We start from the raw sequence: 22,642 nt of genomic DNA, 5'->3' as shown, positions 1-22,642 counted from the left end.
TCCATCGTACGGGGCTCCCCACCACTCCCAGCAGAGTCCCGGGAGCTGCACCTGAGCCGTGGGGAGCCCTGTGCAATAAGACTGGGCCACCCCAGGCTCTGTGCTCCCTCTGCCCCACTGGGCACGAGCGGCGCACTCCTGCCAAGCTACAGCTTCCTCCCGCCTGCCCCTACTTCCCTACCTGCTGCCCAGCAGTACCCTACCTAGACTCCAGGCAAGCGAATTTCTAGTATCAGGCTTCCCTTTGCCAGAGATAATGATAATTGGACAACAGGAAAAAATTACCATTTTTGGGCACCCTTTCTCTTCAGGCCCTGGGTGGCCCCCTGGTTTGCCCATGCCTGTGTCCGGCTCTGCTACCCGGAACAGGGGCGGGAGTTGTCGTCACTGGAGGCTGGGGGCACTGGCAGGCTGGCCAGATTCGCCAGGCAGCAGCAGCAGCCCCACCGGGAAGCTGTGCATGCTGGCCAGGGCCCTCCCTCGCACAAGGTTGTGAGCATAACACTTTGCCCCAGGCAGGAGTGGGCAGGGCTCAGGCCCATGTGGAGCTCAGCAGGGGCAGCCACAGGAGGGACCAGAGACAAGTCATTGGCAAGCACCTGCCTGCAAGCCGGATAAAATTGCCTGGTGGGCCCAATGTGGCCCGCGGGCTATATTTTGTCCACCCCTGATTTAAGAGGTCTTGAGTGTGCTTCTGTGTCAGACTCTGCTTCAGACAGAGTTTTGACTTCCTGATAATAGCAATCAAGAATGGCCCAAAGGTGTGGGGAGCTGCTCCTTTAGGAGGATGTTGGAAGAGTTAGTTGTGCTGCATGGTCTGGTATTAGGCAGAGCCCATCAGTTAGAACTCAGTGAATGCACCAAATCTCTGTTGGCCTCTTTGGCTTTGAGTGATCTCTGAACACCCAATCAATGTGTGCGGGGTGAACTTCTAAATGCAAGAGAATAACCTTGTGGTGTTGTGAGAATGTCCTAATGCTCAGGCTGACTGCACTATAGTTCAGCCTGGTTTCAAATGTTGCAATGGCTGAGGGTTTTCACCTGGTAGAAAGGGCACGGACTTGGACCTGGAGCACTTGGTTCATGTCTAGGCTCTTGCCCTGGGCAAGGTAGAAGATGGCTTGGGACATGTCTTACCATCTATAGCATGGTATGTCCCCTGGGGTGGTGCTAAGCATAATTAATAAGTGAGGAGATTTGATGACATCTGGTTATGTAAGTGATTTATTCGCTTCTTGCCAAAATTACTGGTGGATGGTTTCAGGACGAGTAATTGGCTGGCCTAGTTTGGTGGGGTATGAATGACTCTCCAACTTTCCCCACCCATGTCCTGCTCTGAGCTGACTGTAAATATAGTACTGCTTTCAATAAACACTAACTTGGCTTCAAACCACACACCCATCAGACAGGGCACATCAGTCTTGTTATAGCCTGCAACCTGATTATTGGTTTGCAACAGAAAGGAACTGGAGGGCACTGGATGTGGGGAGGGACACTAGAAAATCAAGCGTCGTCTTCAGCAGAGGTTCTAGTGCCCATGGGGTAGCTAAGTTTAAGGTCTTGCTTTGGAGATGACTGGCAGGTAGACCTGTGCCATGCCACAGGATGTTATGGGCCTGTTCAGATTTGTGCTGGTCAGAGGAGATGCCAGGTGAAAACCGTGGAGTTTTTGCTACCCTATCTCCGAAGTATCTTGGCACTTACCAGATACTCAAGAGGAACAACATTAAACTTGCACTTCCCACCCTCCTTGAGCAAGCTTTATTGGGCAATAAGAGGCTACTGGGCTGTGTGTGTCAATAGCTTGCTGAAGGGAAGCCACATTGGGGAAATGCTTTGCGTCTAGTTCTGGAAGCGGTAGTAAGGCCTGGGGTTCTCAGGCCTCGGGCCCAACTCCTGTGACATTTCTGCCCCCGTGTCCTGGAGAATGTCCCCCATGGCTGCTCAGACGTTGGCACTGCTGGTAGAGCGCTACACTTGAGGGAGGTCGTGAAGTGAAGAGCTTGAACTGCTGGGTGGGTGGTAGGGGGCCCTGCTGACATGACCCCTTCCTCCTGGTTGATTTGTGGGAGGAGGATGCAGGATGATGGGAGCTTGGTGGGACAGGGAGGATAGGAAAAAAAAAAGAGGTGGGGGGGGTGTTTCTTGACTTGATAGAGCACATTTCTATGGGAGAGGTCCATGGAGAGGTGACTGTGTTAAATGCAGACTGGAACATTTGTGTGTCCCTTGGTTTCATGCAACACAGACAGTGGTCCTTTAAGGCTAGTTTTGAGACTCAGCAACTGACTGCTGGTAAGAATTGGACCAAGGACGCGGTGCCTGTATCAAAGGGAAGGTGCATATGTGAATAGGGAGGCTGAGATCTGCTCCAAGTGTGGTGTGTGCAGGAGGTCCTGGATACAGTGAAGTTCTCTGTGTGACCCAGCCTTCTGCTCACTCTGACCATGTGAAGGGCAGTGCTGAAGTGATGCCTGCTCATGACGGGGAGGTGCCAGGCCTACCAGCTGAGAGTGCTGCAGTTACTGGAAGTTCCTCCAAAGAAATCCCTGGTGCCCTATAATCCATTTGGCTTCAGCAGCTGCAATTGCCTGTGGTTTCAAGGCCAGGCGGGTGTGCCGGCTTCTCCACCCTCATGTGGCAATTGCTTCCAAAGCAATTTGGGAGAAGTACTCGGATATCAAAACAGGCATCATCAGCCCTCTGGGATGGAGAAGGGCAACATGGAGGTGTCACTATATCCTGCACTTTGTCCCTTTAAATGCTTAATCATCAGGGTGGGGGGTGAGACTGATCTCTAACTAGCTGGATCTGTTTTATAGACAAGCTGCCTTGCCCAGTGCTATATACCTAATTGGCGTCCCAGCCAGGAAGGGAGCATGCTGTTCTGTTGCCCCATCTGGTGCGAGTCAGTCTCAGACTGTGGCTGTTTAGGGTGGTGGCTCTTGTTTTTTGGGGTGTGCAAGGAGGTGGCGAATTAGGTGATGCCAAGCAACAACATTCACACTGTCTCCTTCACTGCAGAAAGAGCTGCGGCCTCGTCTGTGCCAGATGAAGAAAGGCTCCAACGGCTACGGGTTCAACCTCCACAGCGACAAAAACAAGCCTGGTCAGTACATCCGTGCTGTGGACCCAGACTCCCCAGCTGAAGCCTCGGGACTTTGCCCCCAAGACCGCATCGTTGAGGTATGCTCTGGATGAGGGGGGCAACTAGGAGAGAGGATGAATGGTTGAACATGTGAAAGCAGGTCACAGGATGGGATGGGGGTGGTCTCTGAAAGACGACATGAGGCTGGAGATCTGTAATGGAGATGCTTCATGTACCGGTGCCCCTGGGAAATTCATCCTCTTTAGTGTGAGCTGAAGAGAGCTTATATTTCATCATCAAGATGAGAGTTCGGTGTCTAGGAATAGCCTCCATGGGTTGGGCAGAAAGCTCTGGAGCATTGGTCTCTCACGTGCCCTGTCCCCTTGTCCCTCTCCACATGCACCAGGCCTGGAAATTAAGTAGCTGGACTGTGGTAAGGATGCCCCATGCCAGTGCTGGAAGCTGAGATCTTGAACAGTAATGGAGAGGGCCCCAAAGCAACTGCATCGTCTTACTCCTGGGTTTGTAGGGAGAAGGCTTCAAAGACTGCTGTGGGATTGTAAAGACTAGGCTGGTCTCTGGCCTGTGTTGTGACCCTGGCCTGTGTGTCCTACTGCCAAAGCCTCTGAGGGCCTTACTCTCTCCTGTGTCAGTGCCCAGGTCAGGTAATAAACCTGGAGCCCTTCAGCCCCGCCTGCAAGAGGATGAATCTGCAGGGAGACCCATTCAGTCTGTTTTCTAGGGCAAGGATGAGGCGGTGTACCGATGCCAATGTACCAGCCTGGCAGCAGTGCCCTGAACTGCTGTGGCACGCTGCGGGGGCTGCGTTCTGAACCAGCAGCAGTGTAGCAGTGCTGACATGGCACTTTGGACAGGCTCGTTAGCACTGCAGAGTGACAAAGTGAATTAGCCTTCCCTGTGCCCATTACCCTGCCTGCAATCCCACAGGAGCAGCTGTACTGGACAGTCTGTGCAGAGCTGGTTGCTGTGTTGGAGGGTGCGGCAGCCTGGCGTGCTATGTTTGACTCTGAAAATATGGCTTTAAGCAGGCTTGGCCCTGATATGTGCCAGAAGGGGCTGGAGAAGTCCTCCTGCCCCCCTCAGTTCCTGTTCTGCTTCCTTGCAGCAGCTGCCTCCCAAGCTGTTTGCACGCAGTGCCCTGAGCCCTGCCCTCCAGTCCTGCCAGCATTGCCTGTGCAATCCTGTGCTAGTCACTCGAAGAAAATCTGATTTTAATGAGCTTTTGCTGCCTGCTTTCCTAATCTCCAAAAGGCTGCAGCTCTGGAGAACTGTGGGGGGGGGGGCATCTGCAATTCTGTGCCAGGATGTTCCCCCCCTACCATGTACCCACCCTGATTCCTTCCTGGGGCTTACCCCACCTCCTAATTCCTGCTCCTGGACTTGGAAGGTTCTGCAAAGCCTTCCTGCTGCTGACTTCCAAGCCACGTCACCTGTTCTCAGAGCATTCCTCAGTGCTGTTCTTCCCCAGAGGGCCTGAATCCCACGGTGGCACTAATAGAGCAGGTGACACCTGAATCGCGCCAGCTTTGCTGACCCCTTCATTGTGACCGAGCCTGCTCATCTGGAACGCAGGTTAACCACTCATTGTTGGACTCGCTGCCCTGCGAGGCCGTGTCACACCGTTCGTTCCTTTAAAAGGCCACATGCTTCTACCTTGTCAAATCCTGTTTTCCTCCTTTGTCGTGCCATAGCAGCTAAATGCCCAGTGTTCCTTGCACATGGAAAGGCTGCAGCTGGGAGTTAAAGGTTAGCTGTGCTCCGCACCACTACTCTGTGCTGCTTCAGAGGGACAGTGGATGGAAGGAGTCAAGTGGGAACTTTCTAGTCTGCAGGATTGTGGACTGAGCCACTGGATGGAAATTCCCAAGGCTGGTAGGAGGGGAGGTTCCTGGGGTCACAGGGGACCCCTTCCTCTGAGATTCCTAGGCTCAGTCTAAGCACTGGCTTGGGCAGATGTGTGGTAGAAACTCTTGCTAGTGTAGAAATATCAGTTAGAGGTGTGATTTATGGTTGTGATGCCTCTAGGCCAGCAAAATCCCTAATGCAGATTTAAGTTCCATAGATAGAAAATTGATTTTTTTTTTTTTACCTGTTTTAGCAAATTAAATAAACTATACAGATATAAATGTTTCCCTGCCACGTATAATCTTCATCAGTGGGAGGGATTTGCTCATAGAGTTGCACTAGTCACCGAGCGTTGAATTAGCAACCCATTTCCTAAGGGAGATCTGACCTTGGTTGCTTGTCTGGCCGCAGGGGTCCTCAGTGCCTGGAGGCTGGAAGGATGCAGGGATGGGATTTGTGTAAAGTCTCTGTGCTCAGATCTCAGGCACGTGTTCCTGGCTTTAAATCAAGCCTCAGCTGCAGCCATAACACAGCTGGACAGGATGGGGCTGGGGCCAGCTGAGTGTGGGAGTCCAGTCTCCTATTCAGAAATGAGGGTGCAGCTCTGAGCTTGAGTGATGGTGATGGTCCAGCGCTTGACTCGATGCTTTTGTGAGCTCCTTGTGCAAAGCAGGAAATCTTTGTGAGAAGAGAGACACACTGAGCTGTGACTGAAGTGATGTGTGTATGTGGAAGTGACTTTGCAGCAGGCAAGGGCCTGCATTTATAGCATGCTTGCAACACCTCTGTAGCTCTCCGTTAGGGCATTCAGAGAACATGTGAAGAATAACACCATGTAAGAGAGCTTGCTGCACATTGAGGACGAGCCCCATCTCTCAGGATGTTGGAGAGACATGGCTCTGAGGTGCCCTGAACTGTGTCCAAAACCCAAATTGGAATCACATGGCTTGGTCAGCTCTTCCTGACCTGCTCCTCGTCCTTGAGGAGTTGTTGTTCAGGGTATCCCTGGAACACATTTTGTAAGTCCAGAACGTTTTTGGGACAACTTATCCAAGGGCAATGTGCATCTGAAGGTTAGTTGTCTGATATTCCCTGTGGCTGTGGGGAACTGGGAGCAATGGCCTCAGACAGCAGCAGGGGAAATTTAGGTTGGAAATTAGGAAGAACTTTCTGAGCTTGAGGTTGATCAAGCACTTGAAAGAGGCTACTTGGAGAAGGTGTGGAATTTTCATCCCAAGACATTTTCAAGAGCAGGTTAGACAGACACTTGATTGGGACGGCTTAGTCAGGTTGATCCTTCCTTGAGCAGAGGGCTGGACTAGATGATCTCATGGACTCCTTTCCAGCCCAACTTTCCTGTGATCCTATGAGCCAATAATTGGTCATGGTCTGAGAACCACATTTCCTCTTCCTCAAGTTAAGGATTTGGGTGAAACAGGTCTTTGGGAGCTAAGAGGGAATTTTCAGAGATGACAAGACATCCCATCCTCCTGTCAGACTGGATGGGTGACATTAATGCCTAGGGGCTTGGCTGTCCTGGACTTCTGGACAATCAAGACTCTTACAGAGGCAAAAGTGAGAGTGCCTAAAGCTTGAGGGAGTTTCTCATGACATACATAATGTTCTTGGGATCCTGTGGTAGCCTGCAGGCTCCTGCCCTGGCTGGGTAACAGCTGACAAGGATAATCATTGCCATGTGACTGGTGCTGGCATCTGTGTTAACCCACAGCAAGCCTTGTTGCAGCATTTCTTCTTCTCATGGGCTTTGCTTTGACTTTGTCCCACCAGGTGAATGGGGTGTGCATGGAAGGGAAGCAGCACGCTGACGTGGTGTCGGCAATCAAAGCTGGTGGAGAAGAGACCAAGCTCTTGGTGGTGGATGCCTTAACAGACGAGTTCTTCAAGAAGTGCAAAGTCACTCCCTCGGAGGCACACCTGACAGGTGAGAGGGGAGCAGCTGCGGTGATGTGCCGTGCCGTGCCGGGGGGGGGCGGCTAGGACGGGGTGGGTTTTAAGTGGGATGTCCTCCCATGCAAGCCAGAAGAAGCGATACCAAGATCTCAGTTTCGCTGAAGTGGCTGGTGTGACCATGTCTTTAATGTGAGGAGATGGTAGCTGGGAACAGAAGGCTTCCTAGCGAGGAAGTGACTTAATTTCCTGTCCAAAATGAAAGAAGGCAGAGAACTGTCCCGCTAAGAAGTGACCTCTGTCACCTCCGCACAGGCTGTGGTGGGGGTCTCTGTCTCACCCCGTGCCCCCTTTTCCTGGTCCACAGCATGCAGCCAGTTTCCAAGCAGTGCTTTCACACGCCGGCTCCTCTTACAAGCTCCGTGGGAAGCTGGCACTAGAAAGAGAAGTCACCAAGACTTCAGCCTCGTGGGGAGGAGATTTAGCTTGCTGCTGGTCACGGAGCCAGGGCAGAATCTATCTCCATCCAAGTCTGGAAGCTGGCTGGCATGCCAAAGGCCTGCCCACCTTGGCTGGCATAATCTCGCACGACAGCGGGGAACTTTCTGGCACTTGTGAAAGACTGTTGGCATGGTTACCCCACGCTCAATGATCCCTTGGCCTTCAGCATGCATGCGTGTGGGTGTCTGTCCTAGATCGTAGGAGTTTTATGGCTGAAATGGTTAAAGTTTGACAGGTTTTACGACTCCAGAGGGCCTCCCTCTTCCTGATCAGAGTGCAGGCTGGAGAGATGGCTCCACTGGCTTGCCCTTTGTTATATAAGAGCTTAGCATGGCGTGCTTTCCCCTCCCTAGGTTTATGGCAGACTTGGCTCTTCCCTTGTCTGTCTTTGATAGGGTTTGGCCTGCCGGTGGGAAGGCTGGAGGTCGGAGCTTTTTTTCCCTGCATTCCCCTTCCCTGCTGCATCTGTGGTGCAAGGGTCTTGGTTCCAGTGTTACGTGAGAGCTAGGAAGCCTGTATGACAGCAGGGCTGCAGCATCTAGTAAGGTTTCTGATCGCCCTTGGACAAAATAGCGCTTGCTTGAGTCATATTCTGAGCCAGGCTGTTTCTGTGTGGCTTAAGTGTCAAGGTAGCTTGACTTCCTCTAGCTGCTCAGAAACCCGCACGGCCCAGCCAGGGTGTAAGCCCGGGGGGGCTACATCACGTAGGAGGGTTTAATGCTGTGCTAGTGGTCCAGTGGCTGGAGAAGGTCTCGGTAGACCATTCCAGGCCCCTTCATTGCCCTAATGGCAGGGCTTCTCCTGCAGAGGAGAGAGGCACTGTGCAGGGTGCCAGTTGCAGGGACAAATGCAGGCAATTCTAGCTGAGGACCTGAGTGATTGCTCTGAGCTCGTGATCTAGGGAGCTAGAGTCCTTCTCCACACTTGACACAGGATGTGGCTTTGTTGTGGTGGGGTCTGCTGAACGTTTAGGCCTTCTCTAACAGCTGTGGTTCCAATCTGGGTTTGAGAAAAACCCCAAGCCTTAAACAAAGAAGTGGGGGGGGGTTTGGTCCAATGAGAAACTAAACCATGGTGCATCTCCTCTCCATAACAGTAGCAGGGAACAGCTGTACTCTGCTGAATCGTGGAAATTTAAGGGTGCCTTAAATGTAGGATGGCTCTGGGAGACGGTAATGATCAGTTTGCTGAGTAGAGATTGGCAGAAGCCTAACAAGCCAGGTGGAAATCTAGGTGGCTGGGGTCAGATCTACGTAGGTCGGCAACCAACCGGCACCTGCACAGGCGTCTTGCTGCAGGTCTGCCTTCTGCCGGAGGAAGGGCAGAATTGGGCATCTTCTGCATAACACTGATGTGACTCCTTCTGTGGAGGAGCAGAGGGAGCTCCAGAGGCTTAATGAATCCTGGCAACCTCCTCCTCCTCCTTCCCCATGAGTGGCTCCTGAGTGCAGTTCTGTACTAACACAGGAGTCACCGAGACCACGCTTACCTGAATCACGCCGCCTGGTTCAGACCCTCAGCCTGGCCTTTGCTCAAGAAGCTTTGTGTTTCTCAGCCAGGCTAGTGGGGCATAGGAGCAGTGCTTTCTATTCCATAGGGATCTCTTTAAAGGGATGAGCCAGGAAAGTCCCTGCCTCTGCCCTCTCTATCTTCCCCCATGTAGCCACGAGACAGATGTTCTAACTGGTTTTGCTCTTGTGAGCTTCCCTGTTGCTTTTCTTCATGTTTCTGATTGGTCCTGGAACCAGAGCAGGGCTTGGGGCTGCTCGCCTCTGTTGCAGGCTCTGACACCATCTTGTTCTGTGACCTTGGTCAAATCACTTCACCTCTGTTCACTCACCTGTGAAGTGGGTCTGACAAAGGGGGCTGCATGACTGGACAGCAATTAGGGTACAGGTGAAAGGGCTGAGTGTGTCGTACAGCCACCATCACCTCCTCACAGCTGGGTCGCTTGCCCTCCGGAGCACAGGTTTGGGAACTAACTCTGAAATGGAGCATGCAACCTTTGTATCACTGGGGCTATGAGGATGTGGTTTCCTACCACAGCTGTCTTCTTAAATTTCCACACCCTACCACTGAGCCTTCAACTTTGCCAACGTTCGCTTCAACTCAAGAGCATTTTCTTTCAGCCCTCCATGCACAGGAATGAGATTGGTACATGCTTGAAGCAACAAGCTCCCCAACTTGTTTCGGTCTCAGCCCTCGCTTGCACTGGGCCGAACTTTGTGCGACTCCGACACATGGTTCCTTCTGCTTGTGTGTCCGCAGTCAGCCGGGACAGGGCTTCTGCATACCTTAAAGGCCCTGCAGTAATTGTCCTTGTCTCTTCTCCCACAGTAAGAGCTTATCCAGGTTCAGGACTAAGATGTGCTGCGTAAGGGTTAAGTTGTCCCAGTTTAGTTTTCACTGACTGTGGGGTAATTGCAGACACAGGAACTGTTGCCACAGAGCAGTTCTACCTTCTGCTAATTTGGGGCATTTGGAAGACTGAGGCAACCCGTTGGGCTCCACTTGTAACTGCCCCAGTCCAGCAACCAGTCACTAACCCCTAGTTTGAGCTTCGCTGCCGGTGACTCTCTCTGTCTTCTACCAAGCAGAGGTGAGTTTCAGCTGCAGCGTAATGGACTTGCATTTCCTGAGCTGCTGTAAAATCCCAGGGCAGGTTGTCCTTCACAGCTTTTACCACGCTGCAGCTAGCTAAGGGATACTCTTAACACCTGTCGCTTCACCTCCTGTAGCTATGCCAGGCTAAAAACCAGAGGCTTGTCCATGCTATGGGGGACAGTCCACTACCTGTGCTGAGAACGCCACTTTCTGCAGCAAAACTGAAGCAAGGGGGCTCTCCAGGGCAGTAGGAGATGGAGGAACAGAGTCCTGATGTGGGGGGGGGGGAAAAGCTGCTTGGCGCATGACTGCAGGCGCAGGGGGAGGGGGAACGTGCATTCCACCCCTGGGGCAGCCAGATGGAGTGGAGGTAACAATGGGTGGGCTCCTGTGTTGCCTAGCAATCTGGCTTTTGGGGGCTTTCTCAATTGACCAGGGGAGAGGGGACACTGCGGGAGGCCCGAGCCAACTCGTTAACTCCAGGCGGGAAGATCTGAGTGGCCTGATTTGAGGCAGGAGCCAGGAGAGGCTGGCCCCATGCCAGAGGAGGGGGGCACCGATAGTAGCCAGTTCGGTCTCAAGGGGGATATGTGTGCCCCCGTTCTGTGGTAGCTCCCCACACGTTGGGGCCCAGGTCACTTTTATGGGGATGGGTTGTCTACCCCCCAACAAGTGACGAGTCCCTCTGTGTGAGAGCTGGGAATGTCTAGTGATAAATCTGAGCTGGGTTTCCTCCACACACACCCCCTGCCAGGGACCAACTCCTAATCACAAATGGGTCTGTGCCATATTCCCAGCGTAAAGAACAGCCTGTGGGATCTGCCTAGGGAACAAGGCCTGGAGTGCCATGCTGCTGAGCTGGCATTCGGAGGCTCCGGTGGCATCACTTGCTCCACCCCAGAAGTGGGGAAGTGTGGTGGGGGACAGGTGGCAGCATGCGACTTGGCCCTGCCAGTCAGGTTAGAAGGCACTGTCACATCTATGCCAGCCAAGCTTGGACTTCTCCAGGCAGAAGTGTAGCTGGGGAAGTGGAGGAGGGAGAACTTTCTCCCAGTTTAATGTCCTGGAGGAGAAGGCTACATGCGCAGAGCTGGTTGGCAGCTCCCCTTGTATCATGCTGCCAGGGTCCTGGTGCTTCGGTCACAAAGCTGGATAAAGGCAGCTGGTTAGAGGGTTAGATAGCACTGTCTAACTGTGTCTGTCTTATCCCCAGGTCCCTTGCCAGAACCGGTTGCCAACGGCGAAGTAGAGAAGGTAAAGCTCACACCAAGTCTTAAGTTTTCATAGGAGGCATCTGACGCTGAGTTTGCTGATGGCTGTCAGTGTAGGATGAGTGCACTCCCCTTCTTCTCCCTTTCTCCTTCCCTCCAAAGCTAACTAGCTTTGGAGCCTTCCTGTTCCAGGGCAGAGCTGCCCTTTGCAGAAGAGAGCGGACAGCTCCAGCCCCAGCCCTGGCCCAGGCATGTCGCTCGCTGCATGGCTCCTCCCCATCCTGCAGAACAGAATGGCCCATTCTTTCCCAGGGCAGCTGGAGCCCTGCAGCCAGGCAGCTCTTCCAAAGGCCTCGTTACTTCCAGTCTGGTTTGAAAAAACAAAACCCAGTGCAACGTGGTGCAGAAGGGGAGGCAGCTGCTGGCGAGAGCCTCCAAGGGAAGCTGAACGCATGTCAGGGGAAGGAGGAAAGCCTGGAGCTTCGTCCTTAAACTGAGATGCATGCAGACCTCCCCCTCAAATGGCTCTAGGCACCCCCTCTTTCAGTCAGGGACCCCACGAGAGTGGCTGACCCCATATGTGGGACAGCCGGATCTTGAAAGGGTCCTGCAGAAAGCTTGGGTCCTTACCCAGCCTCTGTGCTTGACAAGCCATTTCCATGCCTGGGTAGAAACTTGGAGAGGGGGAGAGCACACAAGACTCAGAGATGCTTTTGAGGCGAGACAGGAATTCTCTGCAAAACCACAAAGATGAGGTGAGGCAGTAGAGGGCATTTATCGCATCTCTCTTCCCCACCCTCTGAACAAAAAACCTGTCTCCTCCCCTCCATCTCACCCAATCCTTAGGCCTGAGGCCTGGTTTGCACATGGTGCTTGTACTTGGCTTAGATTTGGTGTCCTGCCCAAGTGGTTATATTGGCACAACTTAGTGCCCACTTACAGAAATAAGCAAGCACTGTATAAACACCTGTGTAACAAGGTAATTCCTGCCTTAACTGTATCACCCTGAATCTGGTATGGAAATGTGTATGGACCAGTCCCAGGGACAAGCCTTGGACATTTCAAATGCTGTTCTTCCCCCCGGTGAGGCTGGGAGCTGTAGTGTGGCCAGTGACAAGGAAAGGCTGGAGAAAGGAAGGGCATTTTCTTGCTGCCTCTTCCCCATACCCCCCAAATGCCGCAGACTGAAGCAGCACAGCTGGTGTCCATCCAGGGCTAGAAAGGATTAGATAGCATCACAGCCTGTCCACAAGATGCTTATTCGTCTGCGGCCTCTCAGTGGATTATGTGCTCAGAGAGAGGATTTCCCAGCTGCCTGTTTTACGGGCCCTCCACAGAGAAGAGCATGTTGGAGCCAATATACACCTTTCTCTGCTTTCCATGGTCTTATGGTGATTCTGCCCATCTCTCTAATGAAGTGCCCTCAAATCCCACTAGTGGGGTGCAGAAGAGGTCTAGCTGTTGGTAAGATCCTGCCCATGCTTAGAGGGCAGGGGCTGTTAATGACAGCCCCAGTATTTAGGCTAATCTTTCCAGGATACAACAGTTGGCCTTCCCTTCTGGCTCTGGAGGGAGGAGCTGAGCAGCTGTTGGTCCCTCTGGGCCCTTGGGGAATGCGGTGTGTGGTGCCTGCTCTGGAAAGAGGGCATCTCCTCCCTCCAAATCCGGAGGGCTGTGACCCTCCACACAGGTGAATGTCTCAAGGGGTTAAAGGAGCAGGGTGGCTAAGGGGAATCTGCAGATGACATTTGAAGGAGGGGACACAGGATTACCAACCAGTCTGCCCATGTGCTGCTCAGGCCCTCACCTATCTGCCTGCATCCTGCCTCTCTGCATCATATTAACTCGGGTCTACTAGCCACTGATGTTCTCGTTGGTTATGTGTTTTCCCTTTCTGGAGGAGGCAAGTCTCTCCTACATGGTCTTCATGTACAGGGAGAGCAGCATTTGTAGGAACTGGACCTTTAAGGGGGGGAACAGAAGATGCAGGATGGTCATGAACTCGCGCCTCCTGCCCACGTGCTTTTCCAACATGCAGGAGCCAGTTGAACTGTCCACGAAGGGACATGCTCTCATGGAAGGAGTGGGAGGAGGTGGTGAAAAAGGCCAGCTGCGTGGTCATCTCTTCTGCGTAGAGGGGTCATCGGGGTCTCACTGGCATTCTCTGTCTTTCAGGAGAACAGCAGAGAGCAGCGGCCAAGCTCTGTGTCTGAAAGTCTGTCTAGCCCTGAGCCAGCTTGTGCATCTCCCACTTCGAATGAGACCCACCATGAGGTGCAGCAGGTAGGGGGCCTGTTTGGCAGGGATGTGGGCTGGGAGCTGAGGGACAGCTCTCCCACGGAGGGTGGAGAGGGTTCAAATTTAAGCCCCTAGCCCAAGCAAACTTGGTAGAGAATGCTCTTCCCGCTGTCCAAGGAGCACCCCCAGTCTGCTCGCCTTCTCTGGAATAAAAGTAGCCGGAGCGCATGAGGGGCTCGGATCGGGTGCCTGTCATGGGATTCATGAGACCAGCACCTCAAGAAATCACCCCCTCCTCTCCTCCTTCCTAGGTTTTTGAGACCAATCATGGAGTACAGGCCAGATGGTTTGGAGGTGGTGGGGTGGAACAGAATGGAGAATGGTGGAAACTAAATAGGATATGCCATATGCAAGGGGAGGAGGACCAGCCCGATCAGGGGGATGAGAGGGAAGGGTCAGGGCGGACTATGACCGCTTATGTTGCCCCACTGTCACCTTTCCAGCCTAACTCTGAGGAGAAAGAGAAGCGAAACTCCGCATCTGATCTCCCCTTGGACCTCAACATTCCCCTGGCGGTGGCCAAGGAGCGGGCACACCAGAAACGTACCAGCAAGAGGGCACCTCAGATGGACTGGAGCAAGAAAAATGAACTGTTCAGCAACCTCTGAAGCCTTTCCTGGAAAGGGAGGCGAAACAGGGGCCATGCCAGACTCTCCCGTATCCAACCCGAATCTCCACCAGCATCCTGCTTTCCCCTCAATCTCCCGTTTCCCTAGGGAGCAGAGTCCTCCCCGGCCCTTCCTCGGTTGGGACACACGATTCTCTTTCACTTTACTGTTTTCTGAAGGGAAAAAAAAAAAGGCTCAGTGGCTGTTGCGTGTTACGGTGTAGCGTTAATGTTCAGAGAATGGCAAGGTGTTTTTATACTATAAATAGTGCGGCGTTCACCCGTGTGGTAAGAACTGAGCTACGCCGTGGGCCTGAAATAAACCCTGCACATTTGCAACGGGCCTCACAGGGGGGGCCTCTGCCTTTCACTCTCCATCTCACAAGCTTTTCGCTGGAAGCTGTGTAGAAAGCGTAGACTAAGACTATTGGGAGGGATTCACGATTTTGGGTCCCCAGCTTGAGACTCCTCAAGGGAGCCTGATTTGATGCTCAGAAGCTCCTTCAAGACCAGGCCTGGCTTTCTTCAGTATCTCAAGCTGAGCCCCCAAACTCATTAGTTTTAGTTCTGAATATTTCAGCCCTAGGCTTCTAGCATCTTTTTAACATCTCCAACTCCAGCGTGGCCAAGAACCAAACCACATTTCTTCTGAGAATCGACTTTTTTGACCTCTGACCTGAGACTTGCATCCATGGTGGTCCACCTCCCCCCGCCCTTCCCCGAAGTCCTCTGGTTTGGGGGGGTTGCCCAAGAGGGCATTGCAGCTGAACTGGCTAAGAGCGACCACAGTAAAACAACGTGTCCTGAATACAGCTCGGCCATCATGGAACCGTTTGTCCCATGCAAACTGTGAGCCAGCTTCCCCTCCAAAACTTCAGCTCTCCAGGGTAGCTGAGACCTCAGAACAAGAGGGAAAGGGGGAACTTTCTTCCCACGTTACAGCCCGCAGGGTTCGTTTCCGCCTGGGGAGGAAGGGTGGGTGGCGTTTGGACCAATCGTTGCAACTGATGTTCAGCTACTCCTGAAGAAGGAACTGCTAGAGTGCTTAATTTAGAGGTTCCTGGATGGACTGTTTCTTTTATGACATGTTTCCAATCACCCTTTTTTTTTTTTTTTTTTAATGTATTTTGAGGAAATTATTTCTTGCAGACGTTTTATTTCCATGTTTGCGATCGGATGTTGTACTGTCAAACTCAAGAGAAATTCTGTTTACTGGAATAAACCCTTACGACTTCACATTTGTTTTCAGGCTAAATCCTTCTAGCGCTGGAGCCTGGATGCTCCAAGCAATCCTCTCCTTCTATAGGGCTCTTCTTTCACTATAGATAGAGCCCTGCGACTAGAACTGTCACCGGCTGCACGCGTCTAATAGGATCTGGGAGGAGGGCCTGAAATGGCCCCGTATCAATGTCCTGACATGCTCTTACCATGGTATTAGCATGTTGTAAAGGAAATCTGGGCAGATCTCCAGTGCTGGCTCAGGTAGTGATGCGGTGTGTTCTGGGATATCTAAGACTGCCTCACCTGGTTTTACGGAGGGAGGCCGTTCTTTCTTCACAACAGGTTAAAGCTCTTCAGTGTGGCCTTGCCTGCCACGGTGTCCCCATCTCTGTTGACACAGGGGTGAAGTCAGACTTGCTGGTAACTTGGCCCGGTGCAGCACAGCGCTGAGACAGGGAAGGAAACGCTTGTCCAAAAATGTCTTGAGGGTGTTTGCACGGCTAGACTGCTGACTCTGCAGCGGATGGAAAACAGCAGAAGAGCTCCATCGCTCGCTCAGTGACTTCTTTGTATGATGGCCGCATGCAAAAAGTTGGTGCCGGTTAATCAGGCCATAAAAGCTGGCCCAAAACAAAAATGCACCATTTAATTTTCAGGTGATTTAATTGTTAGGCCTGCTTTGAGAGGACTATGAGGTCATTTTCAAAACTTTGGGCATCTTGGAAATGTTCTTCCAGAGTTTGGCCTAAACCATTCATCCAGTGCAATGTGAATTTGGGGAGAGCTTGTTCCCCTGGAACTGCAGGTTTTTGGCAAAGCCATTGTTTACTCCCAACCATTTGTCTCTTGGAGATAAATTGGCTCTTACCTGGTGGCCACTCATTTGGGGGAGCAATAGCTGACCCTCAGCAGGTTCTGTGTCAAAGGCTAATTCTACACCCTGTGTCCAGCGCGTCAAAAAGTTGAGTTTATGGATGAGGGGGGTAAAAGCAATTGGGGCTCATGGTAGAGGTGATCTCTTTTATTAGACCAATAAGAGTTTTGCAAAAGAAATATCTTTAATTGGCTGAGGCGGGGTGGCCTTCCTGCAAAAGCTGTGATGCACGCTATGACAACGCTGCTGTGATTAGCCTATGTCTAGAGCCTACGGGGGCGGGGGGTAGGGCAAGGAGGTGGAGAGATGGATAAATTTGTTCCTTTAGGGTTTGTGTTTATAGATTATCATGGCCTAATCCCTGCTGCTGAGGGGGATGGGAAGAGGTTGGGTGAGGCAGTGTTTATCAACTAATCTGCTATGGCCATAGCTGTAAAGGATTTTCAGGAAGCAGTTACGGCAAGGTCCAGCAACTCTTATCTCCGTGTTAAGTAACCTGATTAGAGGGCAGCAACTACTGAGCCCTAGAGAGGAAAATAAGCCAGCTGCCCTGGAGCATCGAGATTTCACAAGCTTGTTGACAAGCCCTAAGCGTCAGGCCAGTGACCATGGACTGGGCTATCGGAGCCCCTCAAAGCAGCAAAACAAGTGATTGCTCATGGGTAGATGCTGTGGAGAGGGGTGAGGGTTCAAGGGTGCTCTCCTTGACTTCCACACAATAGAGACCGTTGGGAAGGGATATTGGAAGGACCTCTGACATGATGATTAGGGTGCGTGGACTTTCTCAGCGTCAGGTCTACAGTGGCATAGGCAGGTTAGTGAGGACACGGGAGCCATGGAGAAGAGAGATGCCCAAGTCCAGAGGCTGACCCAGACAGCATGGGAAACCTGCACATCTAATCCCTGTTGGCAGACATGACAGCACCAGGTATGTAGGGTGCATGCTAGCAGGCAGCAGGGTGCTAAGTGGACCAGCTTCAGCAGCAGCAGATGATTATAGGCTGACATCGTGAGCACTTAAGCGAATTTCTAAGTAGTTGGCCATTTTGTTCCCACTCCTCGTGGGGAGAAATGAGACCCTGTCTTGAGCTTGTAGATCAGTGGTGCTGACCCTTAGTTGGAAGAAAGTTGAAATAGCAAAGTGGGGATGCTGAGATGAAAGAAGGATGAGTAAATTTAAGCCTAAGTGTCAAAAGTCCTTTAGGATAGAACTTACTCCTGCTACTAGCTAATGAAACTTCCTTTGGCTCCTGGTCAAGGTCTCTGCTTTTGCTAAAACACTTGGGTTCTGCCCCGGTGGGAGGTTACCTGGCGAAACTTGGAACCGGGGGCGAGGGGTTGCTTGACTGCATAAATAAGGATAACTCCCATGGAGGAAAGAGTCAAGCTGGGTGAAGCTGTAGCTGGTGAGTAAAACAAGCAATTATAGCAGGGTGTGAGTTTGGGGGAAAACACTGATGTGCAACACACCTCAATGCTCCCAAAGAGAGAGCCCTCTAATTGGCCAGAAAGTGCCTCCCTATCATTGATCTATTATACAGAGGCTTTGATCCAAGCGCAGGCCCCTGCCAGCGGGGTAGTGATTGCTACTAAAGATGCATTAGCATCACGTCTCCGTCGGGCCTTGTTGTCCATGCACTCGCTCCCAGGTGATGGCGACGGAGTTCGTAAACAGCAGGACATCCCCGAGAGGCCTGTGATGGAGGAAGTGGTTTCGCAGGGGAAGGTGTCCGGCCGAGTCATCTTGTTTGCTGAGCCTGGCTGCAGCCTGAATTGCTCCGTGGCTGCCACCTTGTGGCATGGCCTTTCACCAAAGCATCATCCTTTGTGGCACTATGAGCATTCACAAAACGGAGTGGCTTAAGTGGGTCATACAGATAAGCCCTTATCCTGAGCATGCACACAGCTGAAAGGCTTGGTTAAGCACAGTGCAGAAGAAACCCAGACCCCTGAATGGCCACAGCCCAAGGTGTTTGATACCCCAGCAGAACTATTTCTGTAATTCTTCGGGGGACAGTCTCTGATGATTTATCTCCTGCCTATGTGGACACCTGTGGAGCAAGACCTCATGGACTTTGTTCAGCTGAGCTCCAACATATCAGCTGATAGACTGGTTATGGGTAACCCCATCTCTTGCTGGTCGATGAACTGCAAACTCATTGAAAACAGGGCTGGAAGGGACCTTGGGTGGTCACCTAGTTCACCACCCATGTCTATCCCCGTCCCCACCCCTGCTCAAGGAAGCATCAGCCTTGCCTAAATGCCCCAAATGGTTGTCAACCCTGCACTTTAACTTCCAATGAGGGAGAATCTGCATGCCATTAATGGTGTCCATTTAACCGGGCCACTGCATCCGCCCAGATTCAGAGCCTGACCTTTTTCAAGGCATCGGGGTGGAATTTCACAGGATGGAGCTGGTGTGATATATTCCCATGTGCCCAAACCTCCTTTAATGCTTGATTTAGGAACAAGAATTTATGCCCAACAAACAAGGAAGACTACAGCGATGCTAGAGCTGAGAACTTAACTGAGAATTTCCTGACTGTCTTTTTCAGGCCAGCCTTCAATCTATCAAGTACATCAGGTTGCCTTGTATTTTGGCTTGGAAGGAGTCTTTATAAGCTAGAAAGCTCTCTCTTATCCCTTTTCATTCTGATCCTTTTGAGACCCCTTAGACACATGCTTGCAAGATGGAGTTTAGCCACCAGAAGCCTGTGGAACGGGGAAAACGTGCTGACAATACCCGTTTGTGAGCTTGTGATGAACAATGTATTACAACGCATGTGTACGTATACGGGTGCATTGTCAAAACTGGTGTTGGCACATTACCTGAGAATTTCTTGAACTTTAGATATTCCACTGTAACAGTTTTTAATTTAAGGCTTTGTAGCTGGGATAAAGTCTTGAACTTGAACCAGGGCGGGCAATTATTTTGGGCGGAGGGCCACTTACTGAGTTTTGGCAAGCCATCGAGGGCCACATGACAGGCAGCACAGGGCAGATAAATATTAATTTTCTAAATTTTTAATGGCCTGGGGGGGCGCATCTGGCCTGCGAGCTGCATTTTGCCCACCCCTGCCTTAAACACTGGTAATGCATAGTTAGGAGGTGATGAGAGGTAGAGAACTGTGGGTTGGAGATGCTAGAGACCTTCACAACATTTTTAAAGGTATTTAGGTATCTAAAGATATGCATAGTAACTGAGTAGGACTTTTCTAAGTGCCTTTAAAAATCTCTTGTCTTGTTCCTTGGGAATTTTTTAATTCCATTGCAGAGTTGGAGCTAGCTGGACCATCTTAAGATAATGAACATCTTTAATACTTTTAGCTAAGAACTGCAGATATAGTTCATCTTCCAAAAAAGATCTGAACATGTTTTTAAAATGTGCCTGTTTAAATCTGGGTGGATAGGAAAAAAATAATGAAGGTAAAAGAAGCAAACTGTGAGGAAGTTAAAATAGGAGCTCTAGAAAAACTTAAACAACAGTGGATGCATCCAATGGATCAGTTTCCCTATCCCAAGTCAAGGTGTAGTCTAAGCCAAAGGTCTGGTCTTGTCTCAGCATGACCAACATCTCTGAGGAATGACCTCTGAAGACACTGGGTGGGATGACTGCCTCATGGGATTTTACAGCAACAAATGCATTCAAAATACACTACAATCTATGCAAGTACCTGAAACAGGTAGGTGAGTTGAGCAGAACCCTAGGACTTTTGGTCCCGTCCCATGCTGGCCCTGCATCCAGTTGTAGCCATTGCAAGAACATCCCAGGTCTTCCTCCTGATGCTGCATGTTGCTGAGCTCTTGTAAAAAGAGGTTTGAAAAGTCTGTGACCCTTTTTGTTAAAAATCCCATGAAAACCAGGCCAGCGCCTTCCCAAAAATGACTTGTGCCATTGTTTTAGGCAGCTGTAACTTGACGCATAGCTGAGTCGTAAAGAAACAAAATGGTCCCAGTGATTGAAATGCTGACAGGGAGGTATTATGGCAAGAGCTGAGCAAGTTGATGAGCAACCTGCGTCATCCAATAATTTGCAAATAATTCATAGGCCAGGTAACATTTGTGCCTCTGAACTGTTCAGTAACTTGGGACAACCAATGGAAATATGGAAGTCAGGAATGAGTGATTCACTGATCTGAAATTGGGCTGGGTCTGGAATGACATGGGTTGGGACCAAATCTTCAGCCAGTTCTGATTCTGGTAGTAAATTGTAATGGCCTGAGCAGAGGTGCATTCAGCCCTTAGGGGGATAATTCAGCCCCTCGGAGAAACAATGCCATATCTCATCTTCTTCTGTGGTATGGCCACCTCCCCTTGTGGGGTCTGCTCCCTATTGGGGTCTCTGGCGCGCCAGCTGGAGGAGCTCCAGGCCGCGGTCCAGAGACTGCGCGCCATCAGAGACTGCGAGCAGGAGATCAACTCCTACGGAGGGTAGTCCACAGTTTCCCTCCAGGATGAGGGAGGACTCAGGGACTTCCCATTCTGTCCAGTCATGGGGTTGGACCAAGGTGGTCAAGAGCCCCAAGGCCCGCCGCACCAAGGCCCCTGCCTCGCCAGAGCTTTGCAACAGGTACGAACCTCTTGCTGAGTTGCCAGCTCCCACAGGCAACACAGGCTCAACTGTAACTACCGCCCCCACTCTTCCCAAGACAAAATGCAAAGTGTTTGTCGTGGGAGACTCCATCCTGAGGAGGCGGAGGGGGCAATCTGCCACCCCGAGCCCTCGGCCTGGGAAGTTTGCTGCTTCCCGGGAGCCCGTATCTGAGACATTGCAGAGAAGATCCCTAAGCTCCTCCAGCCCACTGACCACTATCCTATGGCTCCTTATCCATGTGGGCGCCAACAACATGGCTCGGAGCGCTCCCAGCTGGGTCGTAAGGTGCTACAGGGATTTGGGAGCAGGGCTTAAGGGTCTGTGGGCGCAGGTGGTGTTTTCATCGATCCTTCCGGTTTCAGGCTATGTGATGAGGAGGGAGAGGAGGATCCAGGTAGTAAACAAAAGACTACGGCATTGGTGTCATCGGGAAGGCTTCGGCTTCCATGACCACAGCCCGCTCTTTGGTGAGAGAGGCAGCGAGCTGCTGGGAAGGGACGGCCTCCACCTCTCTCCGCTGGGGAGGAGGGGGGTACTACTGCCACTGCTGGCTCGCTGAGCAACCCTTGCAAAGCCAGCAGGCCAAGGCACTTAAGGGAGCCCACCCCTGCCCCAGGCCTAGTGTGAGCTGCGGGCAAGGCAAGGGCCCCCACGGGGACACTTGCCTGCCTGTACACCAATGCCAGGAGCTTGGGGAATAAACAGGAGGAACTTGTCCTCCTGCTCAACACAAACAATTACGATGTCATAGGGATAACGGAGACCTGGTGGGACTCCACCCATGACTAGACCATGCGTATAGATGGCTATACCCTGTACAGGAGGGATCGAATGGACAAAAGGGGCAAGGATGTATTTCTCTATGTCAAGGAGAGCTACGCATCCCTACAAGCCGACATCGGCTCCCAGGGTGGATGACTAGAAACCCTCTGGGTTAAAATCTGTGGGGAATATGCCACAGGGGATACTATGGTGGGGGTCTACTACAGACCCCCTACCCAGAATCAAGAGCTTGACCAGGAGTTCACCAGGGAATTGGCTGAGGCCGCACACTCCCAGTCCATGGTTGTCATGGCGGACTTCAACTACCCGGACATCTCATGGGAAGAGCACTTGGCCAAATCCAAATGGTTGCAAAGCTTCCTCACATGCCTGGATGAGCTATTTCTGACTCAAGAAGTCTATGAGCCAGCAAGAGGCAAAGCACTGCTTGACCTGGTGCTAGCAACTGGGGACGACCTAATTAGCGACCTAATGATCGAAGGGAAGCTGGGTGACAACGACCACAAGCTGATCACCTTCATCATCTGCCGCAAAGCTGTCAAGTCAATTCAGCAGACAGAGGTCCTTGACTTCAGGAGGGCTGACTTTGACATGCTCAGGAGACTTGTTGGTGAAGCCCTAAGGGACCATGACCCCAAAGGGAGGGGAGTCCAGGATGAGTGGTTGCTCCTCAAGGGAGCGATCCTAGATGCGCAAGCTAAGGCTATTCCATCTCGGAGGAAAGGCAACAAGAGGGCACAGCAGCCCCCTTGGCTCTCCAGGGAACTAGTGGTCCTCCTGCAGCTAAAAAGACAGACCTACAAAGGATGGAGGATGGGATCCACCTCCAAGGAGGAATACTCTGCTCTGGTCTGGACCTGCAGGAAGCAAATCAGGAAAGCCAAGGCTGCGATGGAACTCCAACTGGCTACAAATATCAAGGACAATAAAAAGTCCTTTTTTAGATATGTGGGGAGCAGGAGGAAAAGCAAGGGCAACACTGGACCCCTGCTAAACCAAAAGAGAGAACTGACAACCGACGCCCAGGATAAAGCCAACTTGCTAAATGGGTACTTTGCGTCAGTCTTTCACAAGTCCCATGGGATGC

General features: G+C 51.7%; 1 protein-coding gene across 1 annotated transcript in view; it reads left to right on the top strand.

The window, feature by feature from the left end:
• LOC102378850 (Na(+)/H(+) exchange regulatory cofactor NHE-RF1) overlaps positions 1-15,319 on the top strand; it is a 33,237-nt gene extending 17,918 nt beyond the window's left edge. Inside the window, exons 3-7 of the mRNA XM_006019781.1 lie at positions 3,025-3,186; positions 6,743-6,896; positions 11,181-11,221; positions 13,354-13,461; positions 13,920-15,319. Coding sequence (XP_006019843.1) covers positions 3,025-3,186; positions 6,743-6,896; positions 11,181-11,221; positions 13,354-13,461; positions 13,920-14,084 — 630 coding nt within the window. The 3' untranslated portion in view covers positions 14,085-15,319. The remainder of the gene's footprint in view (positions 1-3,024; positions 3,187-6,742; positions 6,897-11,180; positions 11,222-13,353; positions 13,462-13,919) is intronic.
• Positions 15,320-22,642: the final 7,323 nt, after the last annotated feature.

This window comes from Alligator sinensis, unplaced genomic scaffold (genome assembly GCF_000455745.1).
Source record: "Alligator sinensis unplaced genomic scaffold, ASM45574v1 scaffold876_1, whole genome shotgun sequence".
Taxonomy (NCBI): Eukaryota; Metazoa; Chordata; order Crocodylia; family Alligatoridae; genus Alligator; species Alligator sinensis.
This window is presented reverse-complemented; position numbering and strand designations above follow the sequence as displayed.